The following is a 17,794-nucleotide window of genomic DNA, read 5'->3' on the forward strand; positions in this document are numbered from 1 at the left end:
CTGTTCTTGTGTTGTTTTTAATTGTTTCAACCCAATGTAACCAATGGAAAAGGGTGTGAACTGAATAAAATGTAGTCATGTTGGTTGTTTTAAAATGCAAATGAATTTGTATTTAAAAGCGAACTATTGTTATAACCTTTGTAAGTACTGTTCAGCCAGAGTTTTAAATTCAGATCCTGGTCATTTGAAGAGAATACATTTCCACAGTTTCATGGTGTGCAAAAATAAATATGTGGAGAACAAATTAATGAGAGTGTTGTTAATATAAAGAGACACTTGATCAGTCACTGTTTCAAGCCTTTCACTTGTATTTAATCCTGAGAAGAGCCCTCTAAAATAGGTACTATAATTATCCGCACTTTGCAGATGAGGAAACAGGTTCAGACAAGTTGACTGCTTAAGTTCATAGCAGGTGAGGAAGCTGGGATTTCAATCCAGGCAGTCTTGATTGTAAACACATGAGAAAGAAAAATGTAGCCTAACAGTTGTCAGCTGGTAAGCTGGTCTGGCATCTGTAGATGAACCATGGTATTCCCCTGCTTAAGAGCAATTTAACACAACACCAACTCCAGTCCAGGTCATCTGTGGCCAGGTCGGAATGAGCCAAAAACAAGGCAACTCTGTAACCACATCTAGGCACAAGCAAATTCAAGCACACTGTGCAAACCACTATTAGTTTTTCTGCCACATTTGGAGAATGACTATTTTATTTATTAATCATTGAATCAGGTACTCATGAAATTATTAAGAAATAAATATAAGCAATAAATCTTTTTTTAAAAAACCCTTTCACAGATTTAAATTAAAAATATTGTTTTTGGTTGGTTGGATTAGTAAGAAAAAAGCATCCTCAAAACAAAACATACTGAAATTATTTAATATAATTCCTGTCAAAATCGTAAGCTTATGTACTATGAATATTTAAGTCACTAAAATGTGACTTATTGAGTAAAACACTCAGGCCATGTCACAAGCTTTTACAGTATTCACAATCTGTCCTGTCAGGCACTAGGGTAAGTGTTTTTGTTTTTTTTTTTAGCGGTACGCGGGCCTCTCACTGCTGCGGCCTCTCCCGCTGCGGAGCAAAGGCTCCGGACGCGCAGGCTCAGCGGCCATGGCTCACGGGCCCAGCCGCTCCGCGGCATGTGGGATCTTCCCGGACCAGGGCACAAACCCGCGTCCCCTGCATCGGCAGGCGAACTCCCAACCACTGCGCCACCAGGGAAGCCCCAGTAAGTGTTTTTTTGTTTGCGTGTTTTCGGGGTTTTTTTGGCCGTGCCACGCGGCTTGCGGGATCTTGGTTCCCAGACAAAGGATCAAACCCAGCTGGCAGTGAAAGCGCAGAGTCCTAACCACTGGACCAACTAAGTGTTTTGAGTACAAAAATAAATAAGGCGTGGGCATTTGCCCTTAGGAAACTCACAGACTAATAAGAGAGAGAAATAGAAAATACTTTTTTTTTAAATAAATTGTTTTACTTATTTATTTTTGGCTGCATCGCATCTTCGTTGCTGCTCTCAGGCTTTCTCTAGTTGTGGCGAGCGGGGCCTACACTTAGTTGCGGTGCACGGGCTTCTCACTGCAGTGGCTTCTCTTGATGCAGAACACAGGCTCTAGGTGTGCCGGATTCAGTGGTTGTGGCACGTGGGCTCAGTAGATGTGGCTCGTGGGCTCTAGAGCGCAGGCTCAGTAGTCATGGCACACGGGCTTATTTGCTCCATGACTGTGGGAACTTCTCGGACCAGGGCTCAAACCCGTGTCCTCTGCATTGGCAGGAGGATTCTTAACCACTGCGCCACCAGGGAAGCCCAGAAAATACTCTTAAAATGAATACATAGGTTCTTACGATAGAGGAGTGGAAACAATAGGAAAACATAGCCAGAGGAATCAGAATGTTTCACAGTTATGGTACCATTTGATTGAAATTCTGGAAGATGAGTTTTTTTGGAGAAGGGAAAGAAAGGCTTTCTACATAAAGAAAGCAACCAATGTAAAGGTGCAAAGACTTGAAAAAGTCTGGTGGAATTAAAGGATGACCAGAAGTCTGGGTGTGACTAATGGTTGGGAGGGGTGTGTGCAGCAAGGAGGGAGCTGAGGAAAATGAGTCGAGTGAGGTTATGCAGTCCTGATCTAAGGAGGGCATATGGGTCTGCTCATTTTACCCCCCAAACACCCTGAAGCAGGATTTATTTTTTTTGATAGATGAGAAAACCAAGGCTGAGAGTGGCTAACTAAATATGTATTTTTTAGATGTTAAATAATGGCTATATTATATGCAACGCAATGTACATATGTTTAATGTATGTTAGATCAACACCAAGAAAACTCCATATTCATTTCTGTATTTAGTCTTGAATTGGCAAAGGAACTTTCCATCTTTTTCTGACCCCCAAATGATTTTTAACCTAAAGTGAATTATTCTAGAAAAGAAACTATCCTTTATAACTTTGCAAAAGAGAACCTATTATTATAAAATGGATCATAATATCTGGATTCAGATGAGTTAAAAATTTCTTATTTGAAAGAGCCTAGTCTAGAGGACTATTTTAAACTGTTTGCATAAGAAGCACACTTTTTTGACTTATATCTCTACTTGGGGTGCCTTTTTGGTAATAGTCTAGACAGCAGCTTGAGCACCAGTCTTGAGCCATTAAATCTTATTCCAAGTACATTAGTAGGAAGGAGGAAGGTGGGGAAGGGCAAAATGGTACACCTCCCAGCTGAACTAGCCCTACAAAATTTCCGAACAATATAGTACTTCTTTTTTTTTTTGTGGCTGAGTCACTCACACACCTTGCAGTATCTCAGTTCCCCAACCAGGGACTGAAACCGGGCCACGGCAGTGAAAGACTGGAATCCTAACCACTAGGCCACCAGGGAACTCCCCCCAAACAATAATGTATGATACTTCTGCATCGATCTCCTTGGTCAGAACTTAGTGAGATGGATAGTACTACAAGCAAGTCTTTGCTGGGTACAATAAGGCTGTGACTAAAGGAAGGAGAGGTCATGTTTGTTTTGAGGAATAAGGAAAGGCTTCATGAGGATGGATGATGTATTTGAGATGTCTTGAAGGATGTGTACAGTTTTGATGAGAGGATACACAGGGAATAAATAAACAAGAACTCAATTAGGACAGGTAGTAATCTCCATAAGAGTTTATTAGTATCATTTATTTAAGAGAACTTTGTGGCATTCCTTAGGAAATCCTTCCTTCTTTATAAAGTGAGAGTGTTGAACAAAGCCAATTCTCATGCCAACCTCATAACATTATTATACTGCCACGTGGATGTACGATTCACATGATGATCCACCGAATCTTTCTTCAAATTGATGCTTAAGTATACATTATTCATTTAACCTTATCCAAAGCAATAATATCTGGGAATGATGGGTTTGATGTGCTGGTTATATTTTCTAAATACACATCAAAATAGGATGGAAAATTCTTGAGCCTAGCTAAGACCAAGACCTCTGCTTCCACATGAGGTCCCACCCTTTATTTTTTATGCTAATGTCTTTATTTATTTTATAGCTTTGTTAAGGTATTAATTTATAAGAAACTGGCCACAAAGTGTACGATTTGATGAGTTTTGATACATGTATGCAACCATGAAATCATCATCACAATCAGGGTAATGGATATATCCATTATCCCCAAGTTTCCTTGTGCTGCACCATTCCTAGACAAACACACATCTGCTTTCTGTCACCACAGATAAGTTTGCACTTGCAGAAATTTTATACAAATGGAATCATACAGTATCTATTCTTTTGTGTCAGACTTCTTTCACTTATAATTATTTAAAAATTCATCCATGTTGTGAGTATCAGTAGTTTGCCCCTTTTATTTTTGAGTAGTATTCCATCATATGGATATATTGCAATTTGTTTATCTGTTCACCTGTTGTTGAATATTTGGGTTGTGTCCAGTTTGGGGCTATCAATACTTGCGTTCAAGTCTTTCTATGGATATATGTTTCCTTTTCTCTTGGTAAATGCCTAGGGATGGAACGGCTAGATCACATGATAGGTCTATATTTAACTTTTTAAGAAATGCCAGTTAGTCTTTTGCTTCCATCATTCCACCGAAACTGTTTTTATCAAGATCACCAATCACCTTGATGTTGCTAAGTCCAGTGGTCAGTTTTCATTTTTTGACTTACCTGCAACATTGGATACAGTTGGTCTCTCCCTCCTTCTAGAAACATATTTGGTAGTTGGCCTTTAAATGGTCTCTCTGCTCCTTCCCTTGCCCCTGTTGTGTATTTTCTTGTAGTGGTGGCCAGAGGGATCCTTAAATAGATCCAGTTACTCCTCCAGCTTCTCTTCTCTCTCAGATTTAAAGCTAAAGTCCTTCGGGAACACAGAAGACCATTTACAAACGGACCCCACGTTAACTCTCTGGGCTCCCCTCCCTTTGTCCACTCTGCCCAGGAAAACGGCCTCTTAGCTTCCCTCAACATGTCAAGCCTCAGGGCCTTCACACTTTCTGTCTCCTCTGTCCTAAGCACCACACATCTTGCTCACTCACTTTCCTGCTGTCTGCTCAAGTGACATCTTATTAGGGAGGCTTTGCCTGACCTCCCATCCTGCCTCCCACCCCATACTTCCTGCTTTATTTCTTCCATTACCCTTGTAAGCCTCTGGCATAATATGTATTCACTAGCTTAATTGTTTGTTGTCTGTCTTTCTGTGCTAGAATATGAGTTTAATAAGTCCCTTTTCTTGTTCACTGCTCTATACTCAACACTTGGAGCAATGCATGGCACATAGTAGGTAATCAGTTAATATTTGTTGAAGGAATGAATAAACAATTTCTAGTCTTCCAATTCTTCAATTGTGTGATTTATTAAAGAACTTAAAATATCTTAGCTATCCACAGACAAAATTTGTCTCAAAATCAGTGAGTGACTAACACGTGAATTCTAGTTATTGTCTTTCTCATTAGAAACCAATGATGGTGACTGTGTTCAGAAAAGAAAGGCATGTGTCTGTTCTTTTCTAATTAAAAATTTTTTTAATTGTTAGATTAGCCACTGGAGGGAGCTCATGCTTTTCTTTTTAACAGGAAAATTACACCATTTGACAAAATGACTACATACAAACTCAGCAGGAAACTGGTATTGGAAGAAATTTTAGTTTTCATATTTTCATTGGTTCTTTTAATTTTTTTATTGTTCTTTCTTTTCCCTCCTCTTTTTCCAGCTTTATTGTGAGTTTATCCATAATTCCATCTACCCTTTCCTCCTTGTGGAGAGTGAGGACTATTGGGTCAGCCTTTGGACAAATCTATCAACCCCAGATTCAATAGGGACTACTTCCATCAACTTTCTTGGATTTTTTCTCTTAAACCACCGTAGCCAAGTTCTTAAAGTCAAAATGTTTCTCAAGAACCAGCTAATGGTTTATATCTTCTGTGCGGTTACACTTAAAACCTGAAAGCATGATTTCAGTTGGCTTTGAGCAAATGATTTTGTGAACAGAGAGGAGATAACCAGCTCCTTTGTAGGGAGACCCCTGCACATTGTAGCACCATTTAATCTCATAATGGGTAACAGAAACAAAAACTTGCTTTTATCCTTTCGCCAGGTTTCTTGGGTGTGCCAGCTGCACCTGATGGTGTTCACTGCCTTATTCTGTAAAAATCTACTGTTACTGCTGGATTAATTTAGACTGTGTAAGACTATTAACGTGATTGACTTTGGGTGTTCCTGATTTTCACTGATTAAGAAATTTTCCCTCTTGCGGCCCCAAATCTCCTGATACCAGTACATAATTTTTCTATTTCATGGGAAATAGGGTAGGTTGTGGATGGTATTTTTAAAGTTTTTAAGCAAGATATAAGATTTTGGGGTCCTTTTTCAAAAGACAAGTTACAATAAGGGGAGAGAACATGTAATGTGTGTAAATTCCCTGTTTCTTTCTTTGCTTATAAATCATGCTTGCTTGCTTCTTAAAACTTTTCTATAAATTTTTAGGAAGAAAGCTGTTCCTCTGTAACCCAAATGACCTGAAAGTTGTGGAGGGATGTCCTCGAGGATCTACAACCTCAAGGATCTTACTTATTTCAGAAAATAAATAAAAGTGGTAAAACCACCTCTCTCTCCTCCCCTGAAACGTTCTCCTGGTTATATCCTCAGAGACTCAGTTACAAAAGGAATAACATCCCTGCTTTTGGCTGTCCCCAACCTGAGGGACCCACAGGGGTAACTGGACAATTGGAAAATCCCACCTGCAGGCAGAAAGATAGAGCAATGTGAGAACTGCCTGGACATTACTTGGCATTGCTCTTGATAGGGAATAAAGAAAGAACGAAACCTTTTTGGAGTCTTCTAATTTCCATCTCATGTTATCAAAATAATCTAAGACTGGAGAATTGGGCTTTTCACATTTCGGCAGTCCTAAACTAGTTCCCCATGGCAGTTTATCTTAAAATACAAGTGTATTTAAAGGAGTACAGGGAACATCATTGTAAAAGGTGGTCAAGTTAAGGTAACCAATTAGCAAAAACTGTGGTGTACTGGGCAGAAAGCTGAAAAGATATAATGTTTGGGGAGCCCTTAGAGAAACCTTAGAGATCATAGTCTCTCATGCTTCAGTTTGCAGATGAAGAAGAGGCCATGAGACTTAAGGCTACACAGCCCATTGGAAATTCCCTGGTGGTCCAGTGGTTAGGACTCCCCGATCCCACTGCATGGGGCATGGGTTCGATCCCTGGTCGGGGAACTAAGATCCTGCATACTACGAGGAGCCGCCAAAAAAAAGGAAAAAAAATTTTTTTAAAAAGGCTACATGGCTCATGAGTGGCAGGATCAGAAATATCTTCCAGTCTCTTGGTTTTGAGGCTCTTGGCTGTCCTTCCATCTGGAAGGTTTCTCCCAGTTGTTAAAAGTATGTGTTTGGGGTTATAGGAGATAATCATAAAGATAATAGCAGCTAATACTTATTGATTAAAATAAAAAGTATATTATATGTAACCTGTGTCATTTGGGCTCTCTGGGAAGCAGGCACTGAGACAGAATCAGATGTGCAAGAGGTTTATTGGTGGGACCCTTTATAAAAATAAAAGTGGGAGGGAGCAGAATTGAGCAGAGACTGCCTCAGACTTGGATACAGATCTGTCAAAGTTTTAGTCAATCCAGTGGGGAGCTCCTGATGAAAGACTGCCCATCTGGGCGGAAATGACCAGGCCCTAGTATTTCTTCTATACTCAGTCATTGGCTGGAGGCTGCCCAGTAAGAGCGTGGTCTCAAAATCTGGGGTGAGTCCAAGGTGCTGCTGTTGGATGTGGTCAGCTAACCACCCTTATTGCAGCTGAACAGTAAGTTATTTGTTGAAGAGTGATCCAAGCAGCACACCTCCATGGCTGCCACATAACCCAAGCAGCCCAAAGTTCTGTTTGTCTGGAGTTACCTTCAATATCCAAATAAAGTGACTTAATTCCCCCAATTATTAGAAATCTAAAATCTTTCCCAATATTTTCAGAGTCCCAGCCAGGCTGGCATTTAAAACTGAATGTGTAAGGCAGGGAGGGATAAACTGGGAGATTGGGATTGACATGTACACACTACTATATATAAAATAGATAACCAGTAAAAACCTGCTATACAGCACAGGGAACTCTACTCAATACTGTGTAATGGCCTATACAGTATGGGAAAAGAATCTTAAAAAAAAAAAAAGAGTGGATATATGTATATATATCTATAACTCATTCACTTTGCTGTATACCTGAAACTAACACAACATTGTAAATCAACTATACTCCAATAAAATTTTTAAAAAAACAAACTGTGTTACACAGCAGTGTTTTAAAGCTGGTCATCCCTTAGATGTTCATCTTTTTGGTTAATTCTAAATAGTTTTACCAAAACGGAATAGCAATTTTTGTCGGCACTAACAGTGCATGAGAGTTCCTGTTGCTATGTACTGTCATAGACAAGCCATATCGTTTGTTTTATCAGTTTTAGCCATTTTGGTGGGTATGTAGTCATATACTGCTCCAACTTCCATTTTTATTTAATTAACTATAAATAAAGTAAGTATAGTAAGTAAATCAACTATACTCCAATAAAAATTATATTTAAAAAAAAAAAGAAAAGCAAGCCAGCTGGTCATCCCACCACAGGAAATTTCTCACTGGTTTCTATACCTTAACTCCAGCCTGCTGTCATTTTTACAGTGGCATTTTACTCCCATCTCCTTCTTCTGCCTCTCTTTTTGCTGTTTCAGAATTCCCAACACCCTCCCTAGCTGCCAGAGGTCATTTCTATTCCCTTACTATTCAGGGAAATTTAGCTTGCATTTGCTTTAACTTCTATTCCATAAAAAACCCCCAGCCAGTCTGGCCCTAATCAAAGTCTCCAAACAAGAGACATCTGCCTTGAGGTATGTTCTGCTGCTTTTAATACTGTAGAAGTGATTGCTGGCATTACTCTTTCTAAGTAACAACACTTTTTCCCTCTCTGTTAATAATTTACTTTGTCATTTCTCCTCTCACACTTATAGTTTAGATGTTAGTTCCTCCTTCTATTGGAAGCTCAGGTTGTCTACTCAGATGGTTAAGGAAAGCTGATGGTAGGTGACTGGGCCCTCTTGGTCCTACACTCTACACAGAAGACAGAGGCCATGGCCTCATTCCCTGAAGATAGAGGTCCCAGCAACTTTTTTCTTTTTTTTAAGCAAAAAAATTCCTTATGAAAATAGTCAACTTGAAAGAGTAAAGTGAAATAGTATATTTAAAGGATGAGATTTAAAATTTTGTATATCAAACTTTTCTTTTTTAAATAAATAAATTTATTTATTTATGGCTGTGTCAGGTCTTCGTTGCTGCACGTGGGCTTTCTCTAGTTGCAGCGAGCGGGGGCTACTCTTCATTGCGGTGCGCGGGCTTCTCATTGCAGTGGCTTCTCTTGTTGCAGAGCGTGGGCTCTAGGTGTGCAGGCCACAGTAGTTGTGGCACGTGGGCTCAGTAGTTGTGGCTCGCGGGCTCTAGAGCGAAGGTTCAGTAGTGGTGGCGCACGGGCTTAGTTGCTCTGTGGCATGTGGGATCTTCCCAGAACAGGGCTCGAACCCGTGTCCCCTGCATTGGCAGGTGGATTGTAAAGCACTGTGACACCAGGGAAGTCCATTATATAGCAAACTTTTAAAGAAAGCAAATAGTTATGTATTATAGAACTTGACACCTTTCCCTGTAATCTTTTACCAATTTGCCCCAGTCCACACTCTCATTCACACACTTAGGTTTGATTACTCATTTGTGATTTACTTACTTCCTTAAAATGTAGGATCGGGCTTCCCTTTTGATGCAGTGGTTGAGAGTCCGCCTGCCGGTGCAGGGGACACGGGTTCGTGCCCCGGTCCGGGAAGATCCCACATGCCGCGGAGTGGCTGGGCCCGTGAGCCATGGCCGCTGAGCCTGCGCGTCTGGAGCCTGTGCTCCACAACGGGAGAGGCCGCAACAGTGAAAGGCCCGCGTACCACACACACACAAAAAAAGTAGGATCAAAAACTCTCCTGGGAACTTTAAATTAACTTGCCTCAAAATGCCTCAGGTGACTGCCTAGAAGCTAATTAACTCATTATATGTAAGAAAGGTTGCTTGTTTTCCCTTCTCACCTAATTTCATCCTCTCTATACCAGCCAAAAAATAGTGACCGTATTTCTCTATACCAGCCAAAAAACAGTGACCGTATTATAAAGCACCTATGATTGCAGTTTCTCTCCTTATCTTCCTTTCTAATAAGAAAGCAACTTTGCATCTTCCTAGGAGGGGTAAAGAAACCTCAGATAGCTTTCTCCTAATTAACTGACCAAGAGATCACTGGCATTTCAATTTAAATGTATAGCTTACAGATTTAATATTTTCACTGATTACCCATTGCTCTAATATATAAAATTTGTTCCAATACAAACTGCTTTCTGGTATAGCAAAATAATTTAAATTTTAAATCAGAGAACAATTCCTAAGAGTTAAGGTCACTTTACAACAGGGCAGTCACAGGGAGAGGAATTCAGTGTGACTGGGAGCATTCTGGGATGGAAAAGCAAGACTTGAATCATATATAGGTGGGAATCAGTTAGATGGGGGTGGGAGGTGAGTGGAGCAGGTGAATAAAAGAGCGTGAGCAAAGCTGAAGGCGGAAGTGAGCATGGTAAGTTTAGATGTCATGACAAGAGTAGTTCAGATTGATTTGGAAAAGACATGAAAGAAAATTTAGGGTAAAGCATATGTCAATCAACTGAAAAAATACCTATTAAGTGCTTCCTAAGTACCAGGCACTGCTCTAGACACTATAGATGCAGTGGTGAAGAGAATAAACTTTTCTGTAGTCAAGAAAATTATTGTTTGTGGTGGGGTGGGGGACAGGAAATAGCTATATAAATATTTTTAAAAGATAATTTCAGATTGTGATGAAGTTAGATTGATTTATCTGATAAAGGAGAATGAAACAGACCACAGCTACCAGATTTTTAAAAATCGTGTGCCTTCTAGGTAAAATTGGAACAGGCATCCCCTGTATGGATGTTTTATTCTTTTGTTAGTTTGTTTGCGTTATTATTATCTTCCACATGAATTCCTTAGTAGGAATCTTTTTTTAAAATATTTATTTATTTATTTGGCTGCGTCAGGTCTTAGTTGCGGCATGCGTGTGGGATCTAGTTCCCTGACCAGGGATTGACCCCGGGCCCCCAGCATTGGGAGCATGGAGTCTTAACCACTGGACCACCAGGGAAGTCCCCTTAGGAATCTTTTAAAGCCAATTGCCCATTTTGTCAAGATTGGCTTAGTTAGCAGTCTGTCTTATTATCCCCATGATCCTGGTTCTAGTTTAGAGTTAGCCATAGAGGACTTTGCCCACATAAGTGGCAACCCATTGTTGCAAAGTGAAGGAAGTGACTGAATGAGGGTGCGTGTCAATCCCTCCCAGGTAAGGAAGTCTCACTTTTTCCACAGGAAATCTGTATGTGACACAGGCTCACCTGACAAATGCATTGAGTGAAGCTGCCAGTATCAATTGCTGACTTCAGATTTATAGTTAATCTTCACTTCTTTCTTATTTTTCAGACAAAATATGTTATAAATACTCTAATTTTATCTACCCCATAGGGTGTACACATCCCACTTTGGAAAGCACTACAACAGACAGGGTCTGGGGAGAGGATGGTTATTTCACTAAGGGTGATAAGGGAAGGAGACTGTGAAGTGACATTGAAGCTGAAATTCAAATGAAGAGGCAAGAACAGCTGTGCAAAGAAGAGCGCTTCGAGCACAGGTGTATCAGTTAGGGAAGCAGAGTCGCTCTGAATATTAAGGGATTAGAGGATTTACTATAGGAATCAGATGTTACACAGATGAGGGAGGATCTTGGGAAATGAAAGTCTGGGAGGATAAGTCAAGGGACTGGAGAAAGATTCACTAACCAAACCTTCAGAAGCACTGGTACAATTATACACATAAGAGTTTGTGAGAAAAATCCAAGAAGCTAAGACTGTCCGGCTGCCAAACTGGGACTGCTAGGGACCTATGGGAAGCTATTGCTTCTATGTAACTACTGCCTCTCTAGGTCCACTTCCAAGCATCTGGTGGAGGACCTGGGACCATTGTTGGTCACAAGGCCACAGTCATGAAGACAAAGTGAACTCAGAGGAGAGCAAGTGCAAGCTGGGATCCACAGGATCCACCGTGTCTGTCACTAGATCTAATCAAGAGTAATGGCGGGGCTTCCCTGGTGGTGCAGTGGTTGAGAGTCTGCCTGCCGATGCAGGGGACACGGGTTCGTGCCCCGGTCCGGGAAGATCCCACGTGAGATCTGGGCCCGTGAGCCATGGCCGCTGAGCCTGCGCGTCCGGAGCCTGTGCTCCGCAACGGGAGAAGCCACAACAGTGAGAGGCCCGCGTACCGCCAAAAAAAAAAAAAAAGAGACAATGATGGTCTGGACTATGGGTATAAAAATATAGATACAGAGAACTGGTCAGGCAGGCTTTTGATCTCATTTCTCCAACCTATTTTTTCAGTCCTGGAAACATTTCTCTGTGTGTATGAGATGTGAAACACCCTCTGTTGCGAAGAAAGTGCAGCAGAGGTAAATGGTCGGGGGAGGCTGGGACTGACCCTGAGGACTTGCTATGCACCAAGATCTATGCTGGGTCTGTTCCTCACAACAATCCTGGAGGAGGAACTTGGTGTACAGGGAGGTTAAAAAGTGTGCTTGAGCCAAGGTCACACAGCTAATAAGTGGTGGGATTGATCTTAACTCAGATATCTCAGAAGCCAGAATCTTAGCTCTCTCCACAGCATACTGCTGTGTCTCAGGTTAAGGTCCTTGTGGGCTTTGTCATGTTCACCATCAGCAGCTGCTACCTGCTCAAATATCACACATATCTGGCCTCTCAAGTGTATCTCAAACGTACAAGGCTGGTATTCTCTATCCACTCCCAACCTTCTTAGAGACTCCATACTGCATAATACCTCCAGCCCAAGTTTTCTGGACTCTGGAATAACTTATCCTATGTTTGGGTCTCCATAACTACTTGAGGCTTTATAATATTTAAACATATATATTTTTAGGTTATGGAAAAGAGTCAGGACATTTTTGGTCTCCTGGGTATATTCTTATTGGAATAGCATTGCCCTTGAGGATTAGGAAATAAATTGCATACCGCATAAACTCTTGTAAGTCAATGTTGTTATAAGATATTGTCAGATTTTATGCTGAAGTTTTTTTATGTCTCCAAAGAGCACTTTAAAGAGCTTCCATGCCTTTATCTCGATTACACTTTATCTGAGATGAAACCAAATGAATAAGGACGCATGAGAATTTTGTTACACGTGCAATCGTTGAGGTACATGTCTGAGACATTAAAAAATCAAGACTTGTTTTCTGATCAGTGGTGCATTTATTGATAGCATGGTCTTTTAACAAAGAAAATATTTCAGACTACAGGGTATATATGTCAATACTGCTTTGCACTTGATTATTTGCTTAGAGAGTAGAGTGTACATGTATATATAAATGGTACAGTTATACACAGCATGAATATCTCAGATGTATTGTATGAGAGGCCCACAGGCAGATTCAAATACAGATGCTGATGGCTATGGCAGCTTGGTGAGGTCCAGCTCGATTCCAAACTGCTCCGCTTACCAGCATGCTCCCAGGCTGGGCCCTGCTGATGTGTGCCTCAGGATTTTCTCTGGAGTCCTGGGAAGCCTACAGCTGTTCTCGCAGGCAGCTGTTGTGTGTGGGATGCGGTTGTGAGGACATTTGTCCAGATGTGGGCGTTACTGAGATTGTGGGCTTAAGCATGATGAAATTCAGCTGGTCAGAGGTGGAAGAACGAAGACAAGCTCTAGCCTCTAACAATTCTTCACATCTGGATTTTAAAAGCAACTTTCTACCTTTAATTACAATTTCAAAATAATGCTTTAAATGTTCTAGTTCAAATCAACAAGCTTATGTATTAAGATGCCATCCTTTTTTGGAATTATTTCAGTATAGTTAGAAAGAAACTTTTTAACACAAAATACTTGCTGGTAAAATGGTAGCTCATGTAGTCTTCTTTTGAGGAGGATGTAGAGATTTTTTAACTTTTGGAACTTTCTTGGTTTTTTTATATTTTCTCCCTTTTTTTTGCTTTTTTTTTTGGTTGACCTGTGAGGAGACAGAAAAAAAAGGGTAATGTTTCTCTATCTTACCATTTTTCCTTCCTTATATTATATTTGGACTCTCCAGACTGTGGTCTTTCTTTATCCTCAGAACCAGTTTAAAGTTGCTTCAGTCTCAGAGGGGCTCTTTTTGATTCTATTTCACTCACTTTGATGAGGAGGCAGTAGCCTTCTGACTGGTTGGTTCTCTTCTGTCCATTTTCTGGGCTCATTACTACCCCCACTGCAATCTTGCTTATGACCCACCTGTCCCAGCTATAGTTTTCTGAGGTTGGTACTATTATCATCCAATGTTTACAGATGAGGAGACTGAGGCTCGGAGCGGGTGACTTGCCCAAAGTCGCACAGCTAGTATGTGGCAGAACTGCTAGTCTGTCAGAGTCCAGAACCAAGTGCCCAACTACATATTCTGTGGCCCTCTTCAAACTTAACCCTTTAGCACATCATGCAGGATTCTTCCCCCTTTCCTGGTCTACCTTTCTGTCTCAATCCCTTCACTCCCTCTGCACAAACTCCAGCCACATTACCCGAGGTTCCTGGAGCACAGTGAGCTCTCTCATGATTCTAGTTGTTTTTTTTATGCTGCCCTTACCCTCCTGGTGAACTACTTATCCTTCAAGACCCAAATCAAATGTCACCTGATATAAAAAGTCTTCCTTAACCCTTTCTTCCTGTCCCCTCACCTCTGGCAAAGTTAATTACTCCTTCTATTATCTTCAAGATTCTTGTACATATATTAATTTTATATTTTTCACATTGTACTATAATTAATTGTTAGCAAATTTGCTACAGCAGGAAGGAACTTTATCTTATTACCTTTTTTTTTTTTTTTGGTTGTGCCATGTGGTAGTTCTCCAACCAGGGATTAAACCCGGGCCCTGGCAGTGAAAGTGCCAAGTCCTAACCACTGGACCACCATGGAATTCCCTACCTTATATCCTTTCTATCCTCACTGTCTACCATTCAATATACATGTATTGTATTGGATAAGAAAGACAAGCTGCCTACCCTCATGGAACACACATTCTAGTGGGAGAGATAGACAAGTGATACTGTAAGCAGGACTACCATTACACCTCAAGGTGACGACATCATTCTACGAAAAAAATAGGAGCACAATAACGTGAATGAAGAACGTATCCTTAAAGGAACTACATGATTCTTTGTCTTTCAAAGTTAATTTCTAAAAGAAAGAACATTTTGTTCCTTTTTTTCACCAACCTGTTTCTCCCACTCTTTAATCAATTCTTTCACATCTGTTGAATCTGGGTTTAGACAGGTTTGATCCCCATTCTTCATTGTAGCACTACCAAAGAAATAGCAACAAGATTTTTTTTTTACTTTTAATAATTTAAATGCTTCATCTTATCCACAGAATTCAATTCCCCAATAAAAAATGTATTTGTGTCATCACTATAAGCATCTGAGACTTCCAGTCTTTTTCCTGCCTTTTCATTTTTTAAGTGACTGAGGGGACTTAGATACATTTCTAGGATAGCACATAACTCTAAGTTAAAAAAAATCCAACAGGTATATGCAATAGGAGAAAGTTAAATCTAAAGATAATATTGGTTCTGTTATGATGGAAAAAGCTATTTATGTTTAAGTGAAAATATAAAATAGACAAGTTGCCAGTATATCTACTTTCTTTTCCCCCAAAACAATGAAGATGAGCATGAATTTTGCTAAATTTTCTAGTGAAACAACTTAAAACATAAATAAAATGTTTTCCTAAGACAAGATGAACAGACTGGTTGAATTTTTAAAATTACATCAGACTCTCCAGGAACAATTTAAAGACTTTTTTCTTTAATTTCTGTCTAATCTAAGAATAAGAGTAGTCATTGTATACATCATCCTTGATTTAGTTTTCAAAAAACTTACAATAGGCATATCCTTTAATCTAGCAATTCTAATCTCTAGAAAGGTATTACTAATAGGAAAGAATTAAAGACACAATATTGCTACAATAGCAGTTTGTTTTCAATAGCAAAAAAATTGGAAATAACCTACATTTAGGTGTTGGTCATATAGATTATGGTACATCCACATGATAGAATAAAATTTGGCCATTAAAATTGACATTATTAGGAAAAAATGATGTTATTACAGAAGATTTACTGACAGGAAGTGTTCATTATATAGTGTTAATGTAAAAGCAGATTACAAAACAGTATGTAGTGTATGATTTTATTTTTGTGCACATATATTGTGTGTATAAATATATATATAGCGTCTATATATGTACACACAAAGCCAATGAGGGAGATTTGGAAGACTATATGTAGAGAGATTAACACTACCTATCACTAAATGGTAGGATTATAGACGATTTTTAATTTCTTCTTTTGGGTCATTTACATTAAACATTTTCTACAATGAACATGTCATCTTTGGTTCCTAACCTCTACCAGAAATTGCTTGTTTTTTTAGAAGAAAAGGAAGAAGTAGACTGGATTTATGGAGGGGCAACTATCTGCGTTTTAAGTGTCTGAATGGGCAAGTATTCTGAGGGTAATACTCACACTAAACTTATTGCTGGAGCATATGTGTTGGATGAGTTTTTACTTACATGATTTCAGCTTTCTCACAAGAAGGGCTTGGGGCAAATTGTTTAAGGTCCTTTAAGGATTTTGAATGGATCGTCCCTGGGCTGGTGTCGATGCAGGAACAGCGTCCATTCCTCATTGTTGGAGTTCCTAAGGGAAAAAGAGAGGTAGAAAACATCGATTTAGAGCAATGTCTCAGTTTAGGCGATCCACCCAAATGATACATTTGACTTAGTCGTGATTATTACTATCACTTACTGAGTGTCTGTTAATCATTACCACGAGATTTTGAGTAGGTGTTATCTCCGTTTTGTAGATAAAGAATCCAAGGTTCAGAGAAGTTAAGTAAAAAACAAAGCCTTTCAGCTTTTAGGGGACAAGTGCAGGGTCTCAGCACAGGTTTCTTTGGGTCCAAAGGCATTACTCTTAACTACCGTATTTTACAACCTTAGGAAAAGGGATTTTTATAATATTCAATAAATGTCTATCACAGGTCAGATACACAGATACCTAATTCATGTGTGCTATGCAGACCATAGTATCTCAAGCAACTCCCAAAGCCATTTTTTATCTGACCTTAGTGAAATGGAGTTGGTACTCATTTCAACAAAAAGCTCCACTTACAATAACTAATTACCACCACCATCCTGATCTTTCCCACTGCCTTGGTTTTCAGTAGTACTTTAAACTTTTGAAAATTCTTTAAAATACACTATCTTCATTCCTTAATTTTTTCATTTATTCAACATACATTTACTCAGTACTTCCTATATGCCATACGTTGTATAGTAGGTAGAAAAAGCATAACTATAAAATTTCCATTTTACAGCTGAGGAAACTGAAGTCTAGAAAAGTTCATTAATTTGCCCCAAATAACAAAGGAAGTTAGTAAACAGATTAGGGACAACCTCTCTGATTATTGGATACTCAATTTGTTAACCACAGACATACTTATCAAGAAACACTGTCAGGGTGACAAAAATAATTTAGGAGACAAAGTCTTCCATCTCATTATCACCCAGCTCAACAAACATTTATTGAACACTTACTCTGTGCCAGGAATTCACACACGTGGACTGAGAAGACTTGTATTTGACTTGGCAGGCCCAAGATACGAACTTTGGATAACTGACAACAACTGACTCACCTCACTTTCTGATGCACACAAAGCAGTTACCCTTACTGGCAAATCAAGAGACTTTTCTAGCAGTTCACATCTCTGACTTTACTAACCCAATATAACTCAGAATCCCTTACCTTGAACTCCAATCCGAGTCAGGAAGATGATACCCAAAAGGAGAGAAACACCACTTTTCTTCATAGTGGTAGAATGGAGTTGCTCCTGTATTTGTTCTACTGAGTCACTCCTGTATTTGATTTTAAGCCTGAGAAATTCTTTAGAGAACATGCTCTTGGAAATCATATTTATTTAGGAAATCCGTTTCCCTCCTAAAATCTGATTGGCTGGTTGTCTTAGCTGATCCAGCTAAACTGGCCACAAACTTAATTGTGCTGGGGGAAACCCTACTCTCTGATCCAAGGGAATTTCTGCATGCTTTGTATCTTTCCATTT

General features: G+C 39.6%; 1 protein-coding gene across 1 annotated transcript; it reads right to left on the reverse strand.

Annotated features, from left to right (window-relative positions):
- Positions 1-13,526: 13,526 nt before the first annotated feature.
- CXCL9 (C-X-C motif chemokine ligand 9) lies at positions 13,527-17,590 on the reverse strand. The gene is made up of 4 exons (XM_032633189.1): positions 17,479-17,590; positions 16,245-16,371; positions 14,894-14,978; positions 13,527-13,658 (listed from the first exon to the last, which is right to left on the reverse strand). The coding sequence occupies exons 1-4, from the start codon at positions 17,540-17,542 to the stop codon at positions 13,554-13,556; spliced, it is 381 nt and encodes a 126-aa protein (XP_032489080.1). The 5' UTR covers positions 17,543-17,590; the 3' UTR covers positions 13,527-13,553.
- Positions 17,591-17,794: the final 204 nt, after the last annotated feature.

The sequence above is a fragment of the Phocoena sinus genome, chromosome 5 (assembly GCF_008692025.1).
Source record: "Phocoena sinus isolate mPhoSin1 chromosome 5, mPhoSin1.pri, whole genome shotgun sequence".
Taxonomy (NCBI): domain Eukaryota; kingdom Metazoa; phylum Chordata; class Mammalia; order Artiodactyla; family Phocoenidae; genus Phocoena; species Phocoena sinus.